Source organism: Balaenoptera physalus (assembly GCF_965194825.1).
Source record: "Balaenoptera physalus genome assembly, chromosome: 15".
NCBI classification, from domain to species: Eukaryota; Metazoa; Chordata; class Mammalia; order Artiodactyla; family Balaenopteridae; genus Balaenoptera; species Balaenoptera physalus.
Window position 1 is genome coordinate 59,677,772 of NC_138894.1, and position 20,828 is coordinate 59,698,599.

General features: G+C 49.8%; 1 protein-coding gene across 2 annotated transcripts in view; it reads right to left on the bottom strand.

Annotated features, from left to right (window-relative positions):
• The window catches only part of EPAS1 (endothelial PAS domain protein 1), an 88,735-nt gene that overhangs the window by 22,997 nt on the left and 44,910 nt on the right, over nucleotides 1–20,828 (bottom strand). For both annotated transcript variants that reach the window (XM_082427706.1, XM_082427707.1), the window contains exons 2-6: nucleotides 17,015–17,205; nucleotides 8,333–8,484; nucleotides 7,862–7,946; nucleotides 4,336–4,454; nucleotides 4,031–4,236 (exon numbers count right to left, since the gene is read on the bottom strand). In XM_082427706.1, coding sequence (XP_082283832.1) covers nucleotides 4,031–4,236; nucleotides 4,336–4,454; nucleotides 7,862–7,946; nucleotides 8,333–8,484; nucleotides 17,015–17,205 — 753 coding nt within the window. The remainder of the gene's footprint in view (nucleotides 1–4,030; nucleotides 4,237–4,335; nucleotides 4,455–7,861; nucleotides 7,947–8,332; nucleotides 8,485–17,014; nucleotides 17,206–20,828) is intronic.

The following is a 20,828-nucleotide window of genomic DNA, read 5'->3' on the forward strand; positions in this document are numbered from 1 at the left end:
TAATTGGCTGCTCATTTTAGGAGACAGAGTATAACACCTCTATCTGAATTGTAAATGGAGACGAGATCATCCATTACACTGATAATCAGGATATTCTTCTTTAAACCTGCTACTCAACTTTACTCCCCCTATTACAGCAATTGACTGTATATACACATAAGTGTGACTGACATATAAATTGTTATAGAATTCACTTCTAACAGTATTTGCTGTTTCAGATCATTAATACAGGACTTGACATGGTCCTCTGACCCTCTGTTAAGAGGAGCAGGATGAATGCATTTTGAATCATCTGCATTCCTTTATTCAACTTCAGATGTTTCAGAATAAGTTGTTTCAGGTTCAGTTGATTTTGTAAACCTGAGACTTAAACACAAGATTAGAGTACTCTTTTCTATTTTATTTGTCGCTCCCCCTCCTTTCCTCTCTGTTCTCCCCTTTTTCTCCATGATCCTTCTCTTTTTTTGTTTGTTTATGTCTATGGTCTCAATACATCTAAGAAAAAGTACCAAACAGCCTCAAAAGTGATTTTGTGGGTTCTACTTGCCTTACATTTTCATCAGATTCTTCCTAACTTTCCCATTGGGAAAATAATCCCCTTTATGGGAAATCGCAGCCCCTCATGTGTGCCAGATGTCATTAAATCTAGTGAATTCCCTGATTAAAATGGAATGCCCCCCACCCCACCCTGCTATGATATGTAAGTGTGGGTTTTTGAAGCATTGATCTTGGAAGAGGTGTGTGTGTGTGTGTGTGTGTGTGTGTGTGTGTGTGTGTGTGACAGAGAGAGAGCAAGAGCGAGAGAGTATGAATATGTGTATATCCTTCCCCATCCCAATACAAAAAGTGTAAACAAGACAAGCTACCAAAACCAAAAAATCCTAGTCTTCATCAAGGCAATTGAGAAATAACACGTAGGTATTAAGGACTTAAAACAGTCACTTTATAAACTGTCTAAGCCATGTCTGTGCCCTTGTTAACTAATCTGCTAATCCGTTAAACACAACTTCTGTGTGGCACAGCATTCTGTGTCTTTAGATGCCTCTGCATCCATCTTTCCAGCACCTCTGAATTCAGAGTTTGGGCCATGTAATTAGGTTTCTTGAAAGGCAAGATTCTGCTGAAAGTGCAATGTGTCTAGCAAACCTTATAAGCAATATCACCCTCCACACTCTGAGTCACAAAGCCCTAAATCACAGGTTCCGTCAAGCCAGGATTGACTCTGCCTACCAGCCCTGAACCAAACTAAGAAGTCAGTGCAGGGCCCCTCCCCTTCCTGGGAAGAGGGTCTTCTCCACTCTTAGGCACCCAATTGCTCATGTTATTGTCCCCTCTTCCTTTTACCCAAAGGTTAGATGCTTTCAAGAAATGACCTGAATTTCATTCAAAACAAGATAATGAATGAGGGATAACTTCAAATTACCCTTTCCAGAGGATTTTTTTCCCTTCACATTAACAAGGATCAAAGTCTTAAGTTAAAAAAAAAAAAATCCTTCTTTTCTGTTACCTAGGGATGAGGAGTGATTTTCTAGGACAGTAGGGTTTTCCCAGCACTTCTGGGGTCACATTAGGGCTGTGCTTCACACGCAGCTTTCACTGCCTGCACTGCTCCAGCCACTCCAAGGCTAAGGCATGCGGAGCACCGCACCGCCCCACCCCACCTCGAAGCTGGAGACACGCGGGCTACGCGGCAGAATTTCTCTTGTCTCAGAAGATTACGGAGAGGGGTGCACATTACAAAACTGTATCTTCGGGCTTCCCTGGTGGCGCAGTGGTTGAGAATCTGCCTGCCAAAGCAGGGGACACGGGTTCGAGCCCTGGTCTGGGAAGATCCCACATGCCACGGAGCAACTAGGTCCATGAGCCACAACTACTGAGCCTGCGCGTCTGGAGCCTGTGCCCCGCAACAAGAGAGGCCGTGACAGTGAAAGGCCCACGCACCGCGATGAAGAGTGGCCCCTGCTTGCCGCAACTAGAGAAAGCCATCGCACAGAAACGAAGATCCAACACAGCCAAAAAAATTAATTAATTAATTAATAATTAAAACAAAAACAAAACTGTATCTTCTGCCCAGGATGGTTCTTGGAATACAAAGACTACCTCTGAGAAATAACCTTACACACAGCATGGATTTCTCAGGTGCCTGCCTTTGGAATAATCTCTCTCTCTAATTATCCTTGTATCACAAAAATGACAATCTGAACAGCCATGATAAACACTGACTGTGTCAAAGTTTCAGGACACAAGTCTTCACACGTGACATTTTCTCCCTATGAGGTTAGAGCGCTTCTTTCTACATCTGGAACTACGCACTACCTCCAAGAGCCTTGAATCCAGCACTCTGGGGACAGGAGTGACTCAAGGACACTTTTACAAAAGTTCTTAAATGTGGAGTGGCACCAGCCAACACCAGGTCAGTCTAGAATCAGGGGAGAGAAACTCAGCTGAGCCTGGAAAGCAGGGCCGCACCATGAAGAAATCCAGACACCCATGGGACATCCAGCAGAAGAGAGAAAGGTGGGCAGGCCTGGGGGGCACTGAGCAGGAGCTCTCTCCTGGGGTCTTTGGCTTCCTGCTGGCTGGGAAGTTGAGGCAGTTTCCTGCTGGTGGGTCTCTCCTTCTTCCAGGCCCCCAGCCTCTACATGCCTCCAGAAGTGGTCTTGGCCCCTTGAGTTTAGTGGGGAGACTAGCTTTGGGGGAGGGCAAAAACAGGCAGCAAGACATCAGCAGGAACAAAAAGCCTCCCATCAGTTACGGGGTTTGTGGTTTTCAAAGCGCTTCCATAGCCATCATCTCATCGTACACTGATCCTGTGAAACAGGTGCAGACAGTATTCTCATCTGCATTGTAGAGAAGGGGAAGCTGAGATCTCAGGGTTTCTGGAGAAACCCTAGAAGGTGAGAGGGGAGAGGTTGGAGCAGCAAAGAGCTGCCACAAAAACTATAACTCTGGACAAACGTGGTGACTCTGGACACTGCTGAAATTGGGGTCAGGTGGCGAGATCCCTGAAGGCCACCTCTGGTCATGCACTAGTCAGCAGGCTGCAGTGGCAGCTCCTGGAGCCAGGCCTGCCCGGCCCAGCCACTGCTCCTGGCCTGTCCTTCCCTCTCTGATGGCAGCCACTGCCCACGGCATCTATCCTTCCCTGTCTTCCTCTTTCCACCTCCCGATCCGCCCATGTTCCCAATGCCCAGGCACAGAGGGGAGGGCAGAGGACAGGCAGGGGGCAGTCAGAGCCATCCCTCCCGCCCCTTCCACAGCAATCCAAGCCTCTTCCCCACCTGTTTCGAGCCTCTCCTCAAGCTGAAACTAGAGTGACATGGATTACATGTGCAGCCTTAGGTGCTCTTTCAACTACTCTAATAAAGAAGCAATTTAGGGTGAGGACCACAGCTAACACTGAACACTTCCTATTGGATTGGAACTTAGGCCGTCTCACTGAATCAAGGCTCTTAACCACTACGTTCTCTCCTAAGAGAATCTCCAGTCAGGCCTGGCTTTGGGGGTTAGGGTCTGGCTGAGTTCCCTTCCTTGAAAAGCCTTCCAAAGTAGACTGGACAGTACCTGGAATGGAGGTGACACAGGAGGAGCAAAGGCCGAGGAAAGAGCTCATTCATTGAAAAGAACACACAGAAGCCACGCGACTGTAGGGCAGCTTCCAGGCCAGAAACCAAAGCTCCCAGCTGGCCTCTGAATTGGGGATGCTAATGGAGATCTCTAGACCCTCGTCTCCTGGGGAGGGAGAGTGGCCTGGAGATTTCCTAGGAGCCTGACACATATGTGGAGGAATATGTACACACCACCGCGATCCACCACGACAGCAGCGGCACCCCAGATCAGCTCTGCTGTGACAACAGGGGATAGCCCAATATGGTATGAGGAACCCCTTGGTGGCACTGATGGGGTGCAACAGTGACCTGCACCCAGCAATACAACATTAATGCCGCAGACCCACACCCCGACCACAGGCGCGCACACACACACACACACACGCGCACACACGCATACGCGCGCGCCCCGCGAGGCCCACCTGTCGTCACAGTAGGTGAACTTCATGTCCATGCTGTGGCGGCTCAGGAAGGTCTTGCTGTCCAGGGGGATGTCCATGTGGGACGGGTGCTGGATGGGCTCACACATGATGATGAGGCAGGACAGCAGCGGCTCCTTGCAGCCGCAGAGACTGCTGTGAGGGGGGCAGTTGTTGTAGACCTTCACCTGGCCCGTGCAGTGCAGGACCTGGAGACCAGCCGCGGAGGGTCAGACGTGGAGCCGAGAGCCAGGGGCGGGGGTGGGGGGGGGTGCACTCGGGACTCCAACCCAGGCCTGACGTCCTACCTTCCAGGTGGCCGACTTGAGGTTGACGGTGCGGCCTCTGTTGGTGACTGTGCACTTCATCCTCATGAAGAAGTCCCGCTCTGTGGACATGTCTTTGCTTTTCTTCCCAAAACCAGAGCCTGGATAGGGAAGGGTAGGGGAGCCAGCTGAAGTCTCGTGTTTGTATTCAGAGGGGGGGCAGTTTTTCAGGGCAACACGTGTGTGTGTGTGTGTTCCCCGAGGAGCGGCTCTCTGAGCACGCGCAGCCTGCCCTGAATGCTCCGTGCCACCCTGGCTGTGGACCAAGGCTCGCTCATCTCCAGCCTGTCTCCCACTGCTGAAGGGTCGGGGCTGTTCCAGTGTGTTATCTCCCACTGCACCTCGCACTCCAGAGCGGCCAGGTGATGAGTGACCATCGGCCGTGATCTCAGCAAACCTCTCCCGGGGCGGGCCCAGGTTCTGTAGACGGAATTCCAAGGGACAGTCTGGGCGAGACCACAATTACTCCAAGGGGATAAGCCTCTTGGGTTGGAAATGTCCCTTAGACACTCGTGTCTTTTCTTCAGTCCTGCCCCTCCAGGGCCCTAGTTTCAACCTGTAATGGCTGCCTTCAGGATCCTGCACCATTTGCTTCTCCCTGAAGTGACACAGGTCAAGGCTCAAGAGAGACTGCTGGTCCAAATCCCCTGTGGTGAGCAAGTTCACCTTGAGGATTAACTCAACACAGATCATATCCTTTCTCAGCCAGAATTAAATAAATCACCAAGACAAACAAGATTGCTTCCTTCCTTATAGTCTCCAAATAGCCTGGCCATTCAGAACCTCTCCCACTTTTTGTTTAAAAAAAATAAAAAGTGATGAACGCAGTAAGTGCCAGCTGACCCCCCTGTCCACGTCTAAATTCTGCCATCCTGGACCTTCCAAGGTACACTCCTGCCCCCTGCCCAGCATCTCAGAACAACCCAGAGCCTTGTTTCAAATAATCACACCCCTCCCTCTGGCATGGCCACCAGCTTCTGCACCTGAACCCCCAGGGGGCTGTGACTTATTTGGGTGACACAGCCCCAAATCACTGTGTGTTGAATGAATTGTGGCACCTTTGAATTTATCTTAAACATCCCTACGAGAGCCCACTAAGTAATAGACCAGATGGTGAATTTTTTTTTTTTAAAGAGAGAATATTCCTCCATCATGATTATAAAACCATCTCTCCCATATGCAATTATGTTTCTTCCTACAATTCTAATTCCCACAAGTGGGGTTTGCACATCATGAGACATTCCTGTATCTTGGGGCCTGGACACAGCACCAGCACCGGCTCAGGTGCTCAGAAGCGGGCTGGAGGGACTCATTTGTGGCTGTGACATGGGTTAGGGCCGTGGCCTCCAGACCTGTTAACTTCTGAGTTTTCCCCATTCTGCCATTTGGTTAATCTTTCTAAACACAGCTCCAACCAGATTACTCCACCTCTGCCCCGAAACTTCCACCAGCTCCCCTCTGTCTACAAGGAAGAGGATCGAGGCCCAATTCCTGGCCTTCAAAGCCTTCCACAACCAGCCTTATCTTTCTCTGGGTGCTTGCACTAACCCTGTGCCTACAGATCATTCAGGTCAGCACCTTCAAAGGCTTTGCTGATTCACTGATTTGGATCCCAAGTCCTCAACACAGAGACCAAGAGATCTAAAGTTCTACTCGGATCAACAGAGTAGAGTCCTGCTGAATCATGGCACTTGGAAGCTGGAAGGTCCTAGACTTTGCCTGGTTCAATACTGTCACTTTGAAAAGAAAGACTCCCAGGAACAGAGCAATGAAGTGACTCGGTTCAGGTCACATGATCAGATTGAGACTAGGGTCAGAGGTTGAACTAAGACTGAGAACCCAAGGGTCCAAGGGTTTCCAGAGTAGAGAAGAAATAAAGAGACTTTTTGGTTTTCTCGGGGTTCCAGCACCTGTTTCAGAAAGGGATTCAGAAGCTCTAGCAGCCCCTTCCTCACAGAACCAAACAAGAGTTTCTCAGCGGCACAGAGAAGACAGTGAACAGCCCAGAGTGCTCCCCAGCCTGTGTACGCCCGGAGACAGGTGGCCTTCGGGAGGGAGAGCAGAGGCGCTGGGCAGGGAGGCCGTGGTGGGGTGGGTGGAGGTGGTGGTAATCCTGCGCTTTGCAGGCTCTGTCTGTAACAAGGGTAGAAGTGGGCCAATGAAGTGTCTGCTTTTGCAGCATGTGCGGTAGTAAGAGCAAAACCTTGCAGGCTTGATACCACTGCCTCTGTCATTCAGGTTGGACAAGCACACACTCCATGGCAGTGACAGGTGAGAGACAGAAAAGGGGATGTCTAGACTCGGGCACAATCTGCCCAGGGCAGAGATCGACTCTGAGGTTCAGAAGGGACCTTGAAAGTCATTAAGTCTCCTTCTTCTCAAAGCTTCAGTCCACTTGACAATATGCCCATCTGTGCTTTTGCTTGACTGTCCCCAGTTACAAGAGATGAAGCAGCAAGCTCTGATTGTCACTGCAAAGTGCTTTCTGCTTGTATAGGCCCTTCAATCCACTGGCATCTGCTGGAGGCCCCACAGGGAGGGTGCAGTGCATGAGACCTTATAAATCTCTTCTCCATCAAAAACTACCTGTCCCATTTCTTATCACCAGGAGGCCAGATTCCTTCCTTGGCTCCCGGCGTAGCTAGTCTCTAAAGGTGGTCCCAATGAGCCACATCTCCTAGTATTCAGGGCCTCCTGTAGTTCCCTCCCACAGTGAATGGGGCTGGCCTGTAACTCACTCTAACAGCAGGATGGGGCAGAGTGGTGCTGTACCAGTTCCAGGACTAAGCCTTCGGAGAGCCTGGCAGCTTCTACTTTTGCACTTTGGGGGAACCCTGAGCTGCCGTGTAAGAAGTCTGGCTACCCTGGAGACCCCATGTGGAGAGGGAGAGGCTCCGATACCTCACGGAGTGAGAGGGAGGTCCAGCCGTGCCGGCATCCCAGCCGAGCCCCAGCCTCCAGCTACCGGCCACAGGGTCCCAGAGGTGTGGGTGAGCCCTCTGGTCATCCCACCAAGTCCAGCCTCCTGACATTACACGGGGCAAAAGAACCACCCACAGAACCCGCAGACTCATGAGAGCTAATAAAAGTACTGTTTAAGCCACTATGTTTGGGGCAGTCTGTTACACAACTGTCTTAGGGACAACCACAACAGTTCCCATGAACATTTTGGCACAGATGAGCTGATTGGTTTGGGTGGTGTCATTTGGCAGAGATGCTGGATGCTCAGGTGATGAAACCTTCTGGAGACAGCGTCCTAACCTGAAGGAGTGCCCTAGGAGTGTGACATCAGGCCCCAGGAAGAGCCAGCAAGAGATCCTTCTGAGTACTAGGTCCTTCCAGGGCCCTCGATCTCATCTCCTAGGCTCTGCTGGGTTTTTTATGGATGTCAGTTTTTTCTGGATCATGATGGCCATGCTCCAACCATCCTACATGTGTAGACAAAGGTAAGGCAGATCCCCTCCCAGGTGGTGTGAAAAGGAAAGAAACGCCATGAAGAATACGTTACCATTTTTGAGACTCAGGTTCTCACGGATCTCCTCATGGTCACAGGGATGAGTGAAGTCAAAGATACTGTGTCCTGTTAGCTCCACCTGTTTCAAAAACAAGGTTGGGCTTCATTATTTCTAACACTGAAGAAGAGGTCTCCAAGAGGAAGCTGGGCCCCCTTTCATATTTGGAGAGAGGGAGGAGGCTAAATCAGGTCTTCTCATATTCCACTCCACAGGTCCACAGACACACCGGTGTAACAGAGTTCACGACGATGTGATTCACAAGGGTGGGTCTGTTAACCCAGTCGGCAGAGCCGTCCACCAGGGGTTCTCAGTGTGTTCCTGAGGTCTGAGGCTTGAAATCAGAGAGAAGCAGGGTGGGCACATGCAAGGAGAGCTCAGGAGGGATGTGATCAGAACCTTCCACTAATTTCTACCCCCAAGTGGAAACGTTTTCCCTTTCTGAAAGAGCCAGAGGAGGGTGTCACCTGTGTGAGTCCCATGAACTTGCTGATGTTTTCCGACAGAAAGATCATGTCGCCGTCTTGGGTCACGACGGCAATGAAGCCCTCCAAGGCTTTCAGGTACAAGTTGTCCATCTGCTGGTCAGCCTCAGCTTCAGGCTCATTTTCAGAGCAAACTGGAAAGAGACAGGGGTTGGACGGCTTGCATCAATGTGCTAAAGCAGATGTGACTGGCATGGACGGATGTCTGCCAGGGATGGCTCAAAGGCATTACGTGGATTTTTCTGGAAACGCACACTGCCAACCATCTAAGTGCCCACCACAGGCTCAAGCGGCAGGCATTTGATGAACACCACTGCACAGAGGACACCCTGACAGGAGCTTTGCGGGCAGTACGGTTGTTGTGGCCACATACGTGTGGTACCAGTGGCAGTGGCAGCAGTAGTGGTCACAGATGCAAAGGCAGTTACAGGAGTAGTCAGAACAATAATTTTCCCTAATGGATGTTGAACAGTGACAGCATATCAGGTACTGCACTGAGCATGCTATATAATCTTCAAGACACCTGTGGGCAAGTACTATTTTTTTGTCTCATCTTACAGATGAGGACTGGAGAGGTTAAGTCATTTGCCCAAGGTTATAAAGGTTGTAGCTAGTGGACTCAGGCAGCTGAATCCAGAAGCCACACTCGCAACCATTCATAGGCTTTGGACTATTCCTCCTATTAGGCTATTATGACTCTGAGTAAGTCACAACCTCTTTGAATATTAGTTTCCTCATCAGCTAAATGGAGATAATAATTCCCATCTCTTTGAGTTGTAAGGATTAAATACGTATGTAAAATGCCTAAAACGTACCAACTGTCATGAATTCTCTCTCCCTTCTGCCCCTCTATGACACTGTCACTGCCTTCAGATTGCTCAAAACCTGGACGGGGGCTGCGTGGCACACAGAGACACAAATCTAAGTAAAAAATTCAGGTTGACAGAATTGGGCACCCAAGAGGCATATAGACAGTAAGTGCTGAAGGGTTCATAGGAAGAGGGGGTCGCTCTGGGGTGGTCAGAGACAACTGTTTAAAGAAGTGCATTTGAAGACACGCATGAAAAACAGGGATCTCACTCTGTTAAATGAAAGAAGGGCTTTCTAGGCCTAGTGGGTTGGGCCGGCACTGGAAAGCATGGAGGTGGCAGAGCCCAGAGAAAGCTCCCTCCAGGGACGGAGAACAGGTCCACCTGGCTGAAGAGGAGGGCCCATTTCCCAGACTTATCGACTGGCCTCATGAGGTGGGTCCAGTGGCCTGGAGCAGTGGCATCTCAGACCACTGCTTTGGGGAGATTCATCTGGCAATGGTGTGCAACGCGGTTTGGAGTGAGGACCAGAGGCGTGAAGCCACATGAGGAGGCTGCTGTGCTAGTGGCAGGCTGCAGAGGTGGTTGCCAGGGGCAACCTGGGAAGGCATCCACTCCCCAGCCAACCACTTTGAGGAGCCCTGGCCTATGAAGTATACCTCTGCTATTTGCAAAAGGTAGACTCAGCTCTTGTCCCAACAAATAAAGCTCTCAGGCCCCAGACGGTTGGCTGTTATGGCTCAGACCACAGACTTTATTTCAGCCCTGCTTCTCCTAGCTCATTATTTAACTCCAAATATACATTTACTTATAAAAATTTGTATTCATCCAGTACAAACATCAAGCCAAGTATGCCTCCCTTAATTTACAGAACAAGAGGATTAGAGAATAATGTGTCACCTATAAAAGTTAACATTCACTTAACTAAAAAAGGAGTCTTTCAAATTGAGACTGTTCTAGGGAATGTAAAATGCAATGCATTTATGGGCCACTTGGCAAGGGACACATGGATGCTGTGAAATGAGGTTCAAGGGCCTTTCTGCAAGGGCACTGGATTTATTTGGTTCTCTTTTCTCTTTCCCCCTGAGCTCCTAAATTTAAGCTCTGGGCCATATGCTGTTATTCCTCAAGAAGAACAAATCCAAACTAGGAGATGTTCCTACCAAGGGGCCTCAGTGGCACCACTGTGGACCATCCACCTTCAGGACACAGGATCAGTGAATGTGCCGAGGTCTCTGATGCTGCCTAGGGACAGGCCAGCCTTTAGAGCCAAGAGTTGGGCCGTACAGAGTAGTAGCCTAGTGACTTCCCTCTGTTTTGCTAAAATGGTAGAATGAAATGAGGGACATTCTTTCCTCTTCATAACCTGATTCAGGTGGCTAGCCTATGGGAGGGGAGACAGTCTGGGAATGGCCTTTTTACCACACACACACCCACACTTGATCCCTGCTTCGGGTGCCTGCCAACTAACTGGTTAGCTGAACTGATGATAGTGAACCACAGTTCCAGGTGTGGGTGGTGCCTCGGCCAATGTTCGCGCTCTGGGTTAACACCTATATTTAAACAAGGGCTTCAGGAGAGACCATGACTTGACTCAGTGCTTTCAAATTGGAGCGTGCACCAGAACCACCAAGAAAACTTGCTAAAACAAGGATTTCCGAGCCCAGTGCAAAGTAAGACTGTGGGGCCTCTTGTTGAAACATTAAACCATACCAGGGCCCTTCTGTGCAGGACCACACAGTCATGGTGCCCACCCTGGATGTGCCCCCTGCCCAGAGTTCCTGAGTCAGTAGGTCTCAGGTTGGGGGCTGAGAATGTGCTTTTCTAACAAGTTCTCACGTGATGTGGATGCTGGTGGCCCTAAGACCACAGGTGGAGAATCACTGCCTTAACTCAAGGTCCTACGAGTGACCCTAATGCCGGGAAAATCAACCAAGTTTGGCAGGTGGTGACCTATTTGGGGGATGGGTGAGGAGAGGTTTTCAGCACTGTTAAAAATCACACCAGAGAGGTGAGCACCTTCTCCAGGCAGCAGAGGCCAGCCCTGTGATTTCTGGCCTATTGAGATTTTCTTCTCTTCAATGTCTTTGATCTCAGTGGCAACACTGACTTCAAAATCTGGAGTAATCCCAAGACAACCCTATTTGGGTTAACTAGGCCCAGAGGAAATAGTTCTGCTTAAAATTTCCTGTTTTTTAACAGTTCCGCCACAGCCAAACTGGTTTCCATCCGTGCCCAGTACACTTGCTTCCAGGAGGTGGCGAAATTGGCTGTAGCAGCTGGCCAGCTGGCCTCCAGGAGGGAGGGAGAGGGGTGCACAGGGCCCACGAATGGAAACAGAACAGCTTGGAACTGAAGTCACAACGGCTGGGGGGCCAGGAAGCCAGCAGGCCGGCCCCCAGGAACCCTGGGACAGCAAGGCCTCTTTCCTCTGTGGAAGGCTGTGCTCTCGCAGCACCTGCCTATCCTCCTGGGGGCTTCGGACGGAACCTGGCCAGCGTGCTGTCAGCTTGGAGCTGAGGGTGGAAACTGCGGGGCCAGATGCAGCCCTTCACCGGAGGGGCCAGGGGCTCAGGCACATCATCCGGCTGAAGACGGCTCTACCTTTTCCCCTGCTCTTTCTCGGGAGCATATCTTCTGATTGGATCATTAATCTCTGACTCAGTGCTAAGCACACAGAAAATTCCCTCACTCACTACGTAGATATTGCGCTCCTGCTACATGTCTGCCCCATGCTGGGCACGAAGCAGGAAATCAGTCAGGTCATCTGTCAACAGGTGACGCTTACTAGATGCTCAGTCCTGTCCTAGGGAAAGTCAGGTGTAAGAGCATCCTTTCCCTCAAGGAATCTACAGACTGGTGGGGAAGAGAAAGATAAACCGCCGTAAGGCTGCACAACAATCCAGAAGAAACCCTTGGTGCCGAATAAAGAGGGACCCACAGTAGGTGCTCCATAAACCCTCAGCAGGGTCTTTAAATTGCCTTGGGCTCCAGGTCTCAGTTACTTGCTTCCCAGGACCCTTCAGGGTCTGACCCCAAAGAAGAGAGGTGGGTCATGCAGATCAGAGGCACTCTGCAGAGATGCAGCATGCTGGGCCCAGGAGCACAACAAGGTTCTTTAATGCTAAAAATAGCCCCGGTAAACAGGCTTTGATGACTCCCCACAGCCAGGATATGCGCGGGCTGAGGTTTCGGAGCACTTTTTCCGGAGCACCGCGCATTTCCTTCAGGCAGCACCACGCGGGGGGTGGAGGGGGGACGGGACCCGAGGGGCAGCAGGAGCTGGGTGTCTGGGGCGAGCGGGAAGGGTGGCAGGGCAAACGCTCCTGACCGGGCCTCTGGGACCAGATCATCCCAGGGCTGCTGGTCAGGGTGCATTTTTATTTCACCAGGGTTATTTTACCTCTGTTCCTAGTCTGAGAAGTTCCAGGAGTGTTTTGACTGGTCTTCGAACCACCCTGATGTGATCCTCCTGGTGCAGATGTGCTGTGCAGATGTGTCCCTGGGTAGTTATCAACGAAAGGGCTTTCCTTTTACACCAATTCTTCCCTCTGGCCCACAGACCCACAACTACACCCGGCCCTGGGTGTGCTGACTGCAAAAGCAGACCCAGTCAAGCCATGAGGAAACTATTTCTGAATCACTTACTGGGTCATTAGCCCCACCTTTAAACTCCACCATTGCCTGGTAGTAGGCCTGGGCTACCCTCACATCTTTGGCAGAAGGCACTGTGTTTTATCTGACCTTGCAGGCCTCCCAAAGGGCTTTGAAAGTCCACCATTAGAAATTCATTTCTTTATTCTGTGCATAACTTACTATCCTATCTCACCCTCTCTGTGTTACCCTTCATAAGATGTCACGCTGGGCTGGGGTCAGTACACACCTGCTGATTGACCAGACTTTTTTGGTTTAAGTTAAGGAAATGATCTGAACAAAGCATCTCTAGAAGAGATTGTACGATTAGCTGCTCTCAGCCATTAACATCCTAGCATGAATCAGCCTCTCAGCTCTTCACCAAACAGGACAAAAAAAGGCCTTGGTTTGGAGGGTGAGTGGGGCAAGGGGGTGAGACAGTAAAAAAAAAAAAAAAAAGTAGAGGTGAAAGCCTGGGAAAAGAAGTCCGAACGGGGGACCTAACAGGGCACCAGAAACCATATCTGCCTCCACAATTTTCCCTCTGGTCTCACTCTTTCCTGCATGAAAAGGTCACGGCAGAAAACTAAAATCACTTGTCCCACATTTTAATGTCTTTCCCTTAGTAGTCTAGAGACGAGGAAATCATAATCTCTTATTAAGACTGATGTCTTCACTAAGCAAATGCCAATGAATTAATAATAAACCTGACATTTGTCTTAGAAAGCTTGCTGCACATTGACCTCTAGCTCTCATGTAAAATGAATTTGATTTTACCTCACATGAGTATGGGGGAAGCCAAAAATCAATTTTATAGTGAAAAGCCAACTCTGCACATCTACCAGTGTTTAAGGCCATCCGAATGCAGGAGTGAACCTCATCTGGTTACAGTTTGCGGAGCTCCTCTTGAAAGAGGATTTAAGACAATCAAGTGGTATTTCCACTGATGTTCCCGTCAGAGTGTGTTCTGTTCTCGGCCCAGCGTGGAAGCTAATATCATAAAGCTATTGTTTCAGTTTGCTTCCTGTGATACAAATCTCAATCGGCCGCCCAGACTCCCAGCCTGAATTTCTCAGCGTTGAGGTTTCCTCTCCAACATTCCCACACAGAACAGCCTACTGTGAAAATCAAAGGGAAACGTGTTACTAAGTAAAGAAGAAACTTTTCTAAAGCAAAACCTGGTCTTTTTTAGCCTTTTGAACTCTGAGGTATGCAACCAGCTATTTCCTATCATAAAGTGAGCCAACATCGGCACTCACCTTTGTTAGAAATGCTTCAATAATGGATCTGTGGTTTGTTTTGACTTGGGAAAGCTTGGCAACTCTGCATTTTGCTAGAAATTGCTAGAAGGTGGTAAGAGGACAGTAAGGGTTTACACTGGGTTTTCATTTACGTCATTTTTTCCAGAAGACTACTCTTATTATAAATCAATTTGCTTGTTCATAGTAAGTTTTATCTCTTAAGTTATAACTTACTGAGAGCCCATATGTGGCAGGCAAGAGGAAAAGGGCTTTCATATCCAATGTCCACGGTAAGTACTGGTATCCTCTTTGTGCAGATGAGAAAGTAAAGCTCAGAGGTAGTCAAGAGGTTTTCACAAGGCTGCAGAGAAGGAAGGCAGCCTGACTGAGGTTCCAGGGCAGGTCCAACTGTCCACAAATCCTGAACTCCTTTTCTCTGCATTGCATGTTTTGAAGAAGCAAAATGTGATTTAAAAAGAACAAGATCCTGTCTCGCATACAATTCCTAAAAACGATAACAATTGGTCTAAAGAATGTGTGGCAGCAGCCTGGAAGAGAAGGTACAGAAAGCCATCCCATCTCCTCCTCCCCCAGGTGAAGCATGTTTTATGAGAACTGCTCCTTCAAGGACGCCTGGACCAGATGGCCAAATGTGGACACTTTTTATCCTTTTCTGTCATTTCTTTCCCTGGGACCGAGAGGACCAGAAGTGACACACTGAGGGCTCTGGTCAGTCCAGGGCCAAGCCCAGCCAGAGCACAGGCAACTTTGCTCCCATACTTGCAACCGCCCTGGGAGGGGACATGTTGATGTCTCACTGTGGCCACTCTGGTCCTATCTCCCTGGGCATATCTGGCACACAAGGGGTTCACGCCAGCACACATGCAGGCAGATGTGCTCAGAGCCTCCAATATGTGTCCTGTCCAAGCCAACCCTGAACCACTGAGGGGGACGGTTATGCATGGGAGAGCTCGGAAACCAAGGCCGTGCACCAAGAGCAAGGGTAGAAACAGTCACTGAGTGTGTGAGGACCTCCTGCAGACCCCAATGCTCAGGGCTAGCCCCTGGTGACTCTGTTTAACTTTGGTTCCTCCTCCAAGGGAGAACCCTCCCCTTCCCCCAGTCCTCAGCCCTCATCGACATCTTTGCCTGACCAGGTTTGCAGAATGCTCCTGCCCTCCATGTCTCTCTTCCCATGGATTCAAAAGGACTTGAACTCCAGGTGCTAAATGTGTGACTTGGAGCAACCTTAACTTTGCTGTGCCTCACTTCTCATCATCTGTGAAATGAGGGGAAACATCCTACAAGTCCAAATTCAATCAGAGAGATATCCCAGGATTGATGTATTACTCCTTTCGGGGCTCCCTGCTGGTGGAGGAACAGGGGTGGTGGTGGTGGAAGGAAGCAGCGACGAACCCAAAGAAATCAGTGTCTAAGAGTAGAATCCCAAGTATTGTAACACGGAAGGTGAGATGCTTCTGGGTGTGGGGAAGGGGTCTCCGTCTAGTCATTAAGTCCTCCACTCCCTACTCTGTGCAGATGTAAAGATGATTCCAACACTACCGGACACTGCCCTCACCTGTCCTGGAGGACAAGCTTCTTTAAAGGAAAGAAGTACACACGTGTCCTGCGATGGCATCTCCAAGCCTTTCTTATACTTCAGCCCATAGTTCCCTCTTCCTGTAGCATCTAGGATGACAAGTCTGCCATTGCCTTGCACTGTTTCTTTCAAAGTATTGATAGAGCAAGTCTTCGCCCTGGGTTCTCTCCCTCCTGTCTGCTCTTTCTTGAGACTCTTTAGATTTGCAGTCCAGGGTTAGCCCTCCAACCCTTGGACCCACTGAGCTGTCATCCTACTTTCTGAAAGTCTTCCCCCCATATCCTTCCTGTGCTCCAGGGCCCAGAATAGCACATGCCGGTCTGGCCTCCCCGCCTCACACTGGATTCCCTCTGCTCTGGGTTTCTTTCCCAGAATAGCCACTTCATAACAGGATGGCAGAGTCAACCGCACTCCAAGGCACACGGCTCACTCAGGAACACTGAAAAGCCAGCACAAGAGAACCTTCCCTTGCCCTCCCTCCTCCGCTCACCACCTTGGATGCTGCCACCTGCAGTGCCACAGCCAGGTGGGGTGCGGAGGGGCACTGCCCACTGCCTGGTTTTGTTAAGAAACTGGCAGACTAGAGGGGACTGTCGCATCAGATCTGACACTGGCAGAATCCCCAGGCCACCTCTTTCTGGTCAGGACTAACAAGAAATGGTATTTTGAAGAAGGTGAACTCTGAGGGGAAAAAAAAGTTTTGTGAACTTGAGACTTGCAGAGGTTATCAGGGGAGGTGAGAATTAGTTGGTCCTGAGGGGAGACTATTACCTGTCAGGGGCTCCCCGGTGTGAGTAGCGTGGCTGGGTCTGGTGCTTTACAGACGTTCTCTCAGTTAATGCTTAAAGACACCCCATGCAGTAAGCATTTTAACCCCTTTTAACAGATGAGGAAACTAAGAGCAGAGACACTGAATACTTTGCCTGGCATCCTGGCTAGTAAGAGGGAAAGATCCTATGGGCACATCTCTGCTTTTGGAGAAAGTGGCCGGCGGATAAGCACTAAGATGCTTCCTAAGGCTTCCTTCACCCTAGACTGGAGTGTGGGTCTGACAGCCAGAGCACGGGAACTGGGGAGCCAGCAAAAGCTGCTCTCATTCTCCCAGCCCTCTCTGTCCCCTCAGCTTCCAAGCACTCCGCTGGTCCTGCCCTTGCTCTTCAGCCCGTGGCTGTATTCACTGCAAAGGCCACTGCTGGAAAGACATTCAACGAAAGAGAACAAAGCGCCAATGACAGCGTTTCTATGGGTGGAAGGTTTGCAGAGTGGGCGTTCCTGGGGAGGAAGACCTTCCCTCTGTGCCAGTGGCCTTCCAACTCTGGCCCAGTGGCGCCTCCTGCGTGCGAGGACACGTGGGGAAGGGGCCCGGGGGCCGCAGCCTCACCTGAGGACAGGAGCTTGTGTGTACGCAGGAAGCTGATGGCCAGCCGCATGATGGAGGCCTTGTCCAGGTGGGAGCTCACGCTGTGAGGCAGGGGCAGCTCGTGGGCCAGCTCGTAGAAGACCTCCGTCTCCTTGCTCCGCCGGCACCTGGCAGCATCTCGGGACTTCTCCTTCCTCCTCTCCGAGCTGCTCCTACATCAAGAGGCAGGGGTTAGTCTCTAGCACGTCACTGTCATCCCATCACACCCCTGGTCACGACATCCCCGGGACTCCCCACCCACGGCACAGCCAGACCCTCCCGATGAGCTGCCGCGGGCTCACGCCAGTCACCGGAGCCGCGGGGAGTCAGTTCTGCCTTCACGCATCTTGTGTCTTCTCAGCCGCCTTCCCCTCCTGCATGCCGTGGAGACCACAACAGGGCTTCACACGGGTGGGGTTTGAGCAAAGCCTTGCCGATTGAATCAATCCACTGGCAATGCCTGGGACCTGGTCCAGGGCTATCTGGGGACTGAGGTGAATGCCCAGGGACGGAGAGGGAAGGGTGAGGAAGCTGTGGCCATGGCCCAGATGGCTGTGTCAAAGCCTCTGGAGAACAAGATGAAGATCTGCTGCTGGATAAAATGCTCTTAGAGACAATGAAGCCCAGTACTGGACCTTAGATCCCATTTCGTATCAGAGAGTGATTTCCACCGTAAAAATCGAAAATGCCACTAGAGCCCAAGAACCGTCAGCCAGACACCTGTCAGTCTGATGTCCCGACGTGCACACCTGCTGAGGGTTAAAAAGGACTGAGCACAAACACGATTCCTCTTTAATCCTGCCAGGACAGGCTACCAGCAGGCCTCATCTTCCTTCTCCTTGCAGGACAGAGGGCCACTCGCCAGCTCTGTACATTTATATTATTTAACCTGATTAGCCTCAGTTTTCTCATCTGTAAAGTGGTAATACAGTACTTGCCCCACAGAGTTAATGTGAGGATTGAATATGATAACTTCAGTAAAATCTTTTTTTTAATATAAATTTATTTATTTTTCATTTATTTATTTTTGGCTGTGTTGGGTCTTCGTTGCTGCATGCGGGCTTTCTCTAGTTGCGGCGAGCGGGGGCTACTCTTCGTTGCGGTGCGCGGCTTCTCATTGCGGTGGCTTCTCTTGTTGGTGGAGCACGGGCTCTAGGTGCGTGGGCTTCAGTAGTTGTGGCACGCAGGCTCAGTAGTTGTGGCTCGCGGGCTCTAGAGCGCAAGCTCAGTAGTTGTGCACGGGTTTAGTTGCGCTGCGGCATGTGGGATCTTCCCAGACCAGGGCTCAAGCCTGTGCCCCCTGCATTGGCAGGTGGATTCTTAACCACTGCGCCACCAGGGAAGCCCTCAACTTCTGTAAAGTCTTTAGTGCCAGGCCTATCCCAATGCTAAGCAGTCAATGTTAGCTAATATCAATAACAAATATATTCATGAAAAGATAATCATGAGAGTAAAAATGTTACAAAAGAGTACAGTATAATCCTATTTTCATGGAAATGTATTATACATAACACTTATATAGGAAAAAGTCTAGAAATATAATAAATAACTGTTATTCTTACAGCTATCATGTATATGGTACTTATTATGTTCCAGGGACTGTCTTAAGCACTACTGCACTGGCTTCTTTAATTCTCACAACTACCCTTGGAAGTAGTTGTTATTATTACCCCTAATTTACAGATGAGGAAACGGGTCCATAGAGACTAAGTACAGTAGTCCCCCTTTATCCACGGGGGATTCATTCCAAGCCTCCCAGTGGATTGCCTGACCCCGTGGATACTACCGAACCCTACCTGTACTATGTTTTTTCCTTTACTAATGGGCAGGTAGTGTATACAGCACAAATACGCTGGACAAAGGGATGATTCATGTCCTGAATGGGATGTTGGGACACTTCATCATGTTATTCAGAATGGCATGAGACTTAAAACCTATGAATTGCTTATTTCTAGAATTTTCCATTTAATATATTCAGACTGGAGTTGCCTGTGGGGAACTGAAACCATAGAAAGTGAAACTGTGGATAAGGGGAGACTGCTGTAATTCACCTGCAGCCTCTCCGCAGGTAAATGGGGAAGTGGGGCTTTGCACCAGGCAGCTGGGCCCCAGAATCCAGGCTCTTCTCCATCAATGATGTCCTGCCTCCCCAGCCTCAAAAGTGTTACAGTGTCAGGTCAGTGAGGTTAGGAGGAATTTTTTTCTTAGTGCTTCTCTGTATTTTCTTATGTTTCTATAAAAAAAAATCTATATTGCTTGTTTAATAAACAAGTTTGTCTTTCTTTTTTTAAAAAGGTGTCCAATGCAGTTCACGGCTCTCAAGGCCTCACCCAACCCGCTCCAGCTTGCTCTGTCTATCCTCTCTCCTGAGACTTCCAAAACCAGGGGCTGCTTCTCCTTTTGTTTGGCTTTGCAGCCTGTTATCTGGACTGAAAATTCAGTATTTTGGGATTCCCGGAATGTTGACACGCCGCCTCTCAAACCGCCAAGATGTGGGGCAGAGGCACTGTTTTGACTTTACCACATGCTTCATTTTAGAAAAACATAACCACCAGCTCCTTGGATGGATCAAGCATCATAGACTCAGACTGCAGGAGGAAACTCCAACAGCTGCTGATGGTCAGGAAGAACCTTCAGAAAAATTGTGAAATGAGTGAAATTGTTTTTCTTGTCCTATCTGCCTTTTCTGTTTCCTTTACCCAACTCCCGTTTCCTCCTCTGCGCCTGACTTCCAGCCCTCAGAACTCTCGTCCCTGCACCCCACGCCTTCAGAACCTGCCCTTAGGATCATTCTGCTCTTGCTCCGGCCTGTAGTGGCAGTTTGTATACTAGTCCCTCTCATTTGCATTTTAATCCTGACCTCTGATTGTGGAGCGAAAGCAGTTGTTCGAGGTTTGCACGCATCCTGGCCCAGGAAGGGAGGGCGGGAAGGGGACAGGATGCTACAACTGTACCCATCACACCTGCGTGTCATGAGAGCCAGCGTCTTTAGGACACTGGATTCCACTCTCCAGCACAACCGTCGTGCTCCCCAACAGAAGCATCATGAACGCATGACCAGCCGTTAGGGGCCTCTAGAGAAGGTCTCCTGGGTGAAAGAGATACCAGCACATTTACATCGATGTGACATTTACATCAATGTCTGCATGCACAGCGCTTTCCTTTGCCATTGCCCCTTCTTTGAAGTGGAAGAGCAGACAGAGAGGAAGAGCCAGGGAAGGAAAAGGCCGTCTGGAGTCGGTGCTCTGTCTGCCAATGGCCTTTGAGATTTGGCTCCTACTACATTCCCTTGGCCACACAAATGTTTATTGACACCCACTTTTGTGTCGGGTGCTGCACCGAGAACCTTACGTATATTACCTCATTATAATCCTCTTAACAACACAATTATGGTAGGTATTGTGAGCATATTTACACACGTGGGAACTGAGGCTCAGACATCATCCGTAACTTCTCAAGGTCACAAAGCAAGTGCCTACGTAAGCTCTTGGAGGGTGTACAGTCAGTGAGCAGACACTTAGAAGTCCTGAGACACGTGGGTGCCTCCCTGTCTAATTCCATCCTCACCCCCTGCATATGAGATGGGCAAGGCAGGCACTGCTGTTGTCCCCATTTCACAGATCTGGAAACTGAGGCCCGACCAGGTTAAGTTACTTACTTAGGGCAGTTCTGCTAATTAGTGGCAGAGCTAGGGCTAGAACCCATCTCTTCTCAGGCCAATACATACTCTTTCTACTGCTTAACAGTAGGAGATAGTGGCTTTAGCAAGAAATAAAGAAACAGCAACATTTTAACA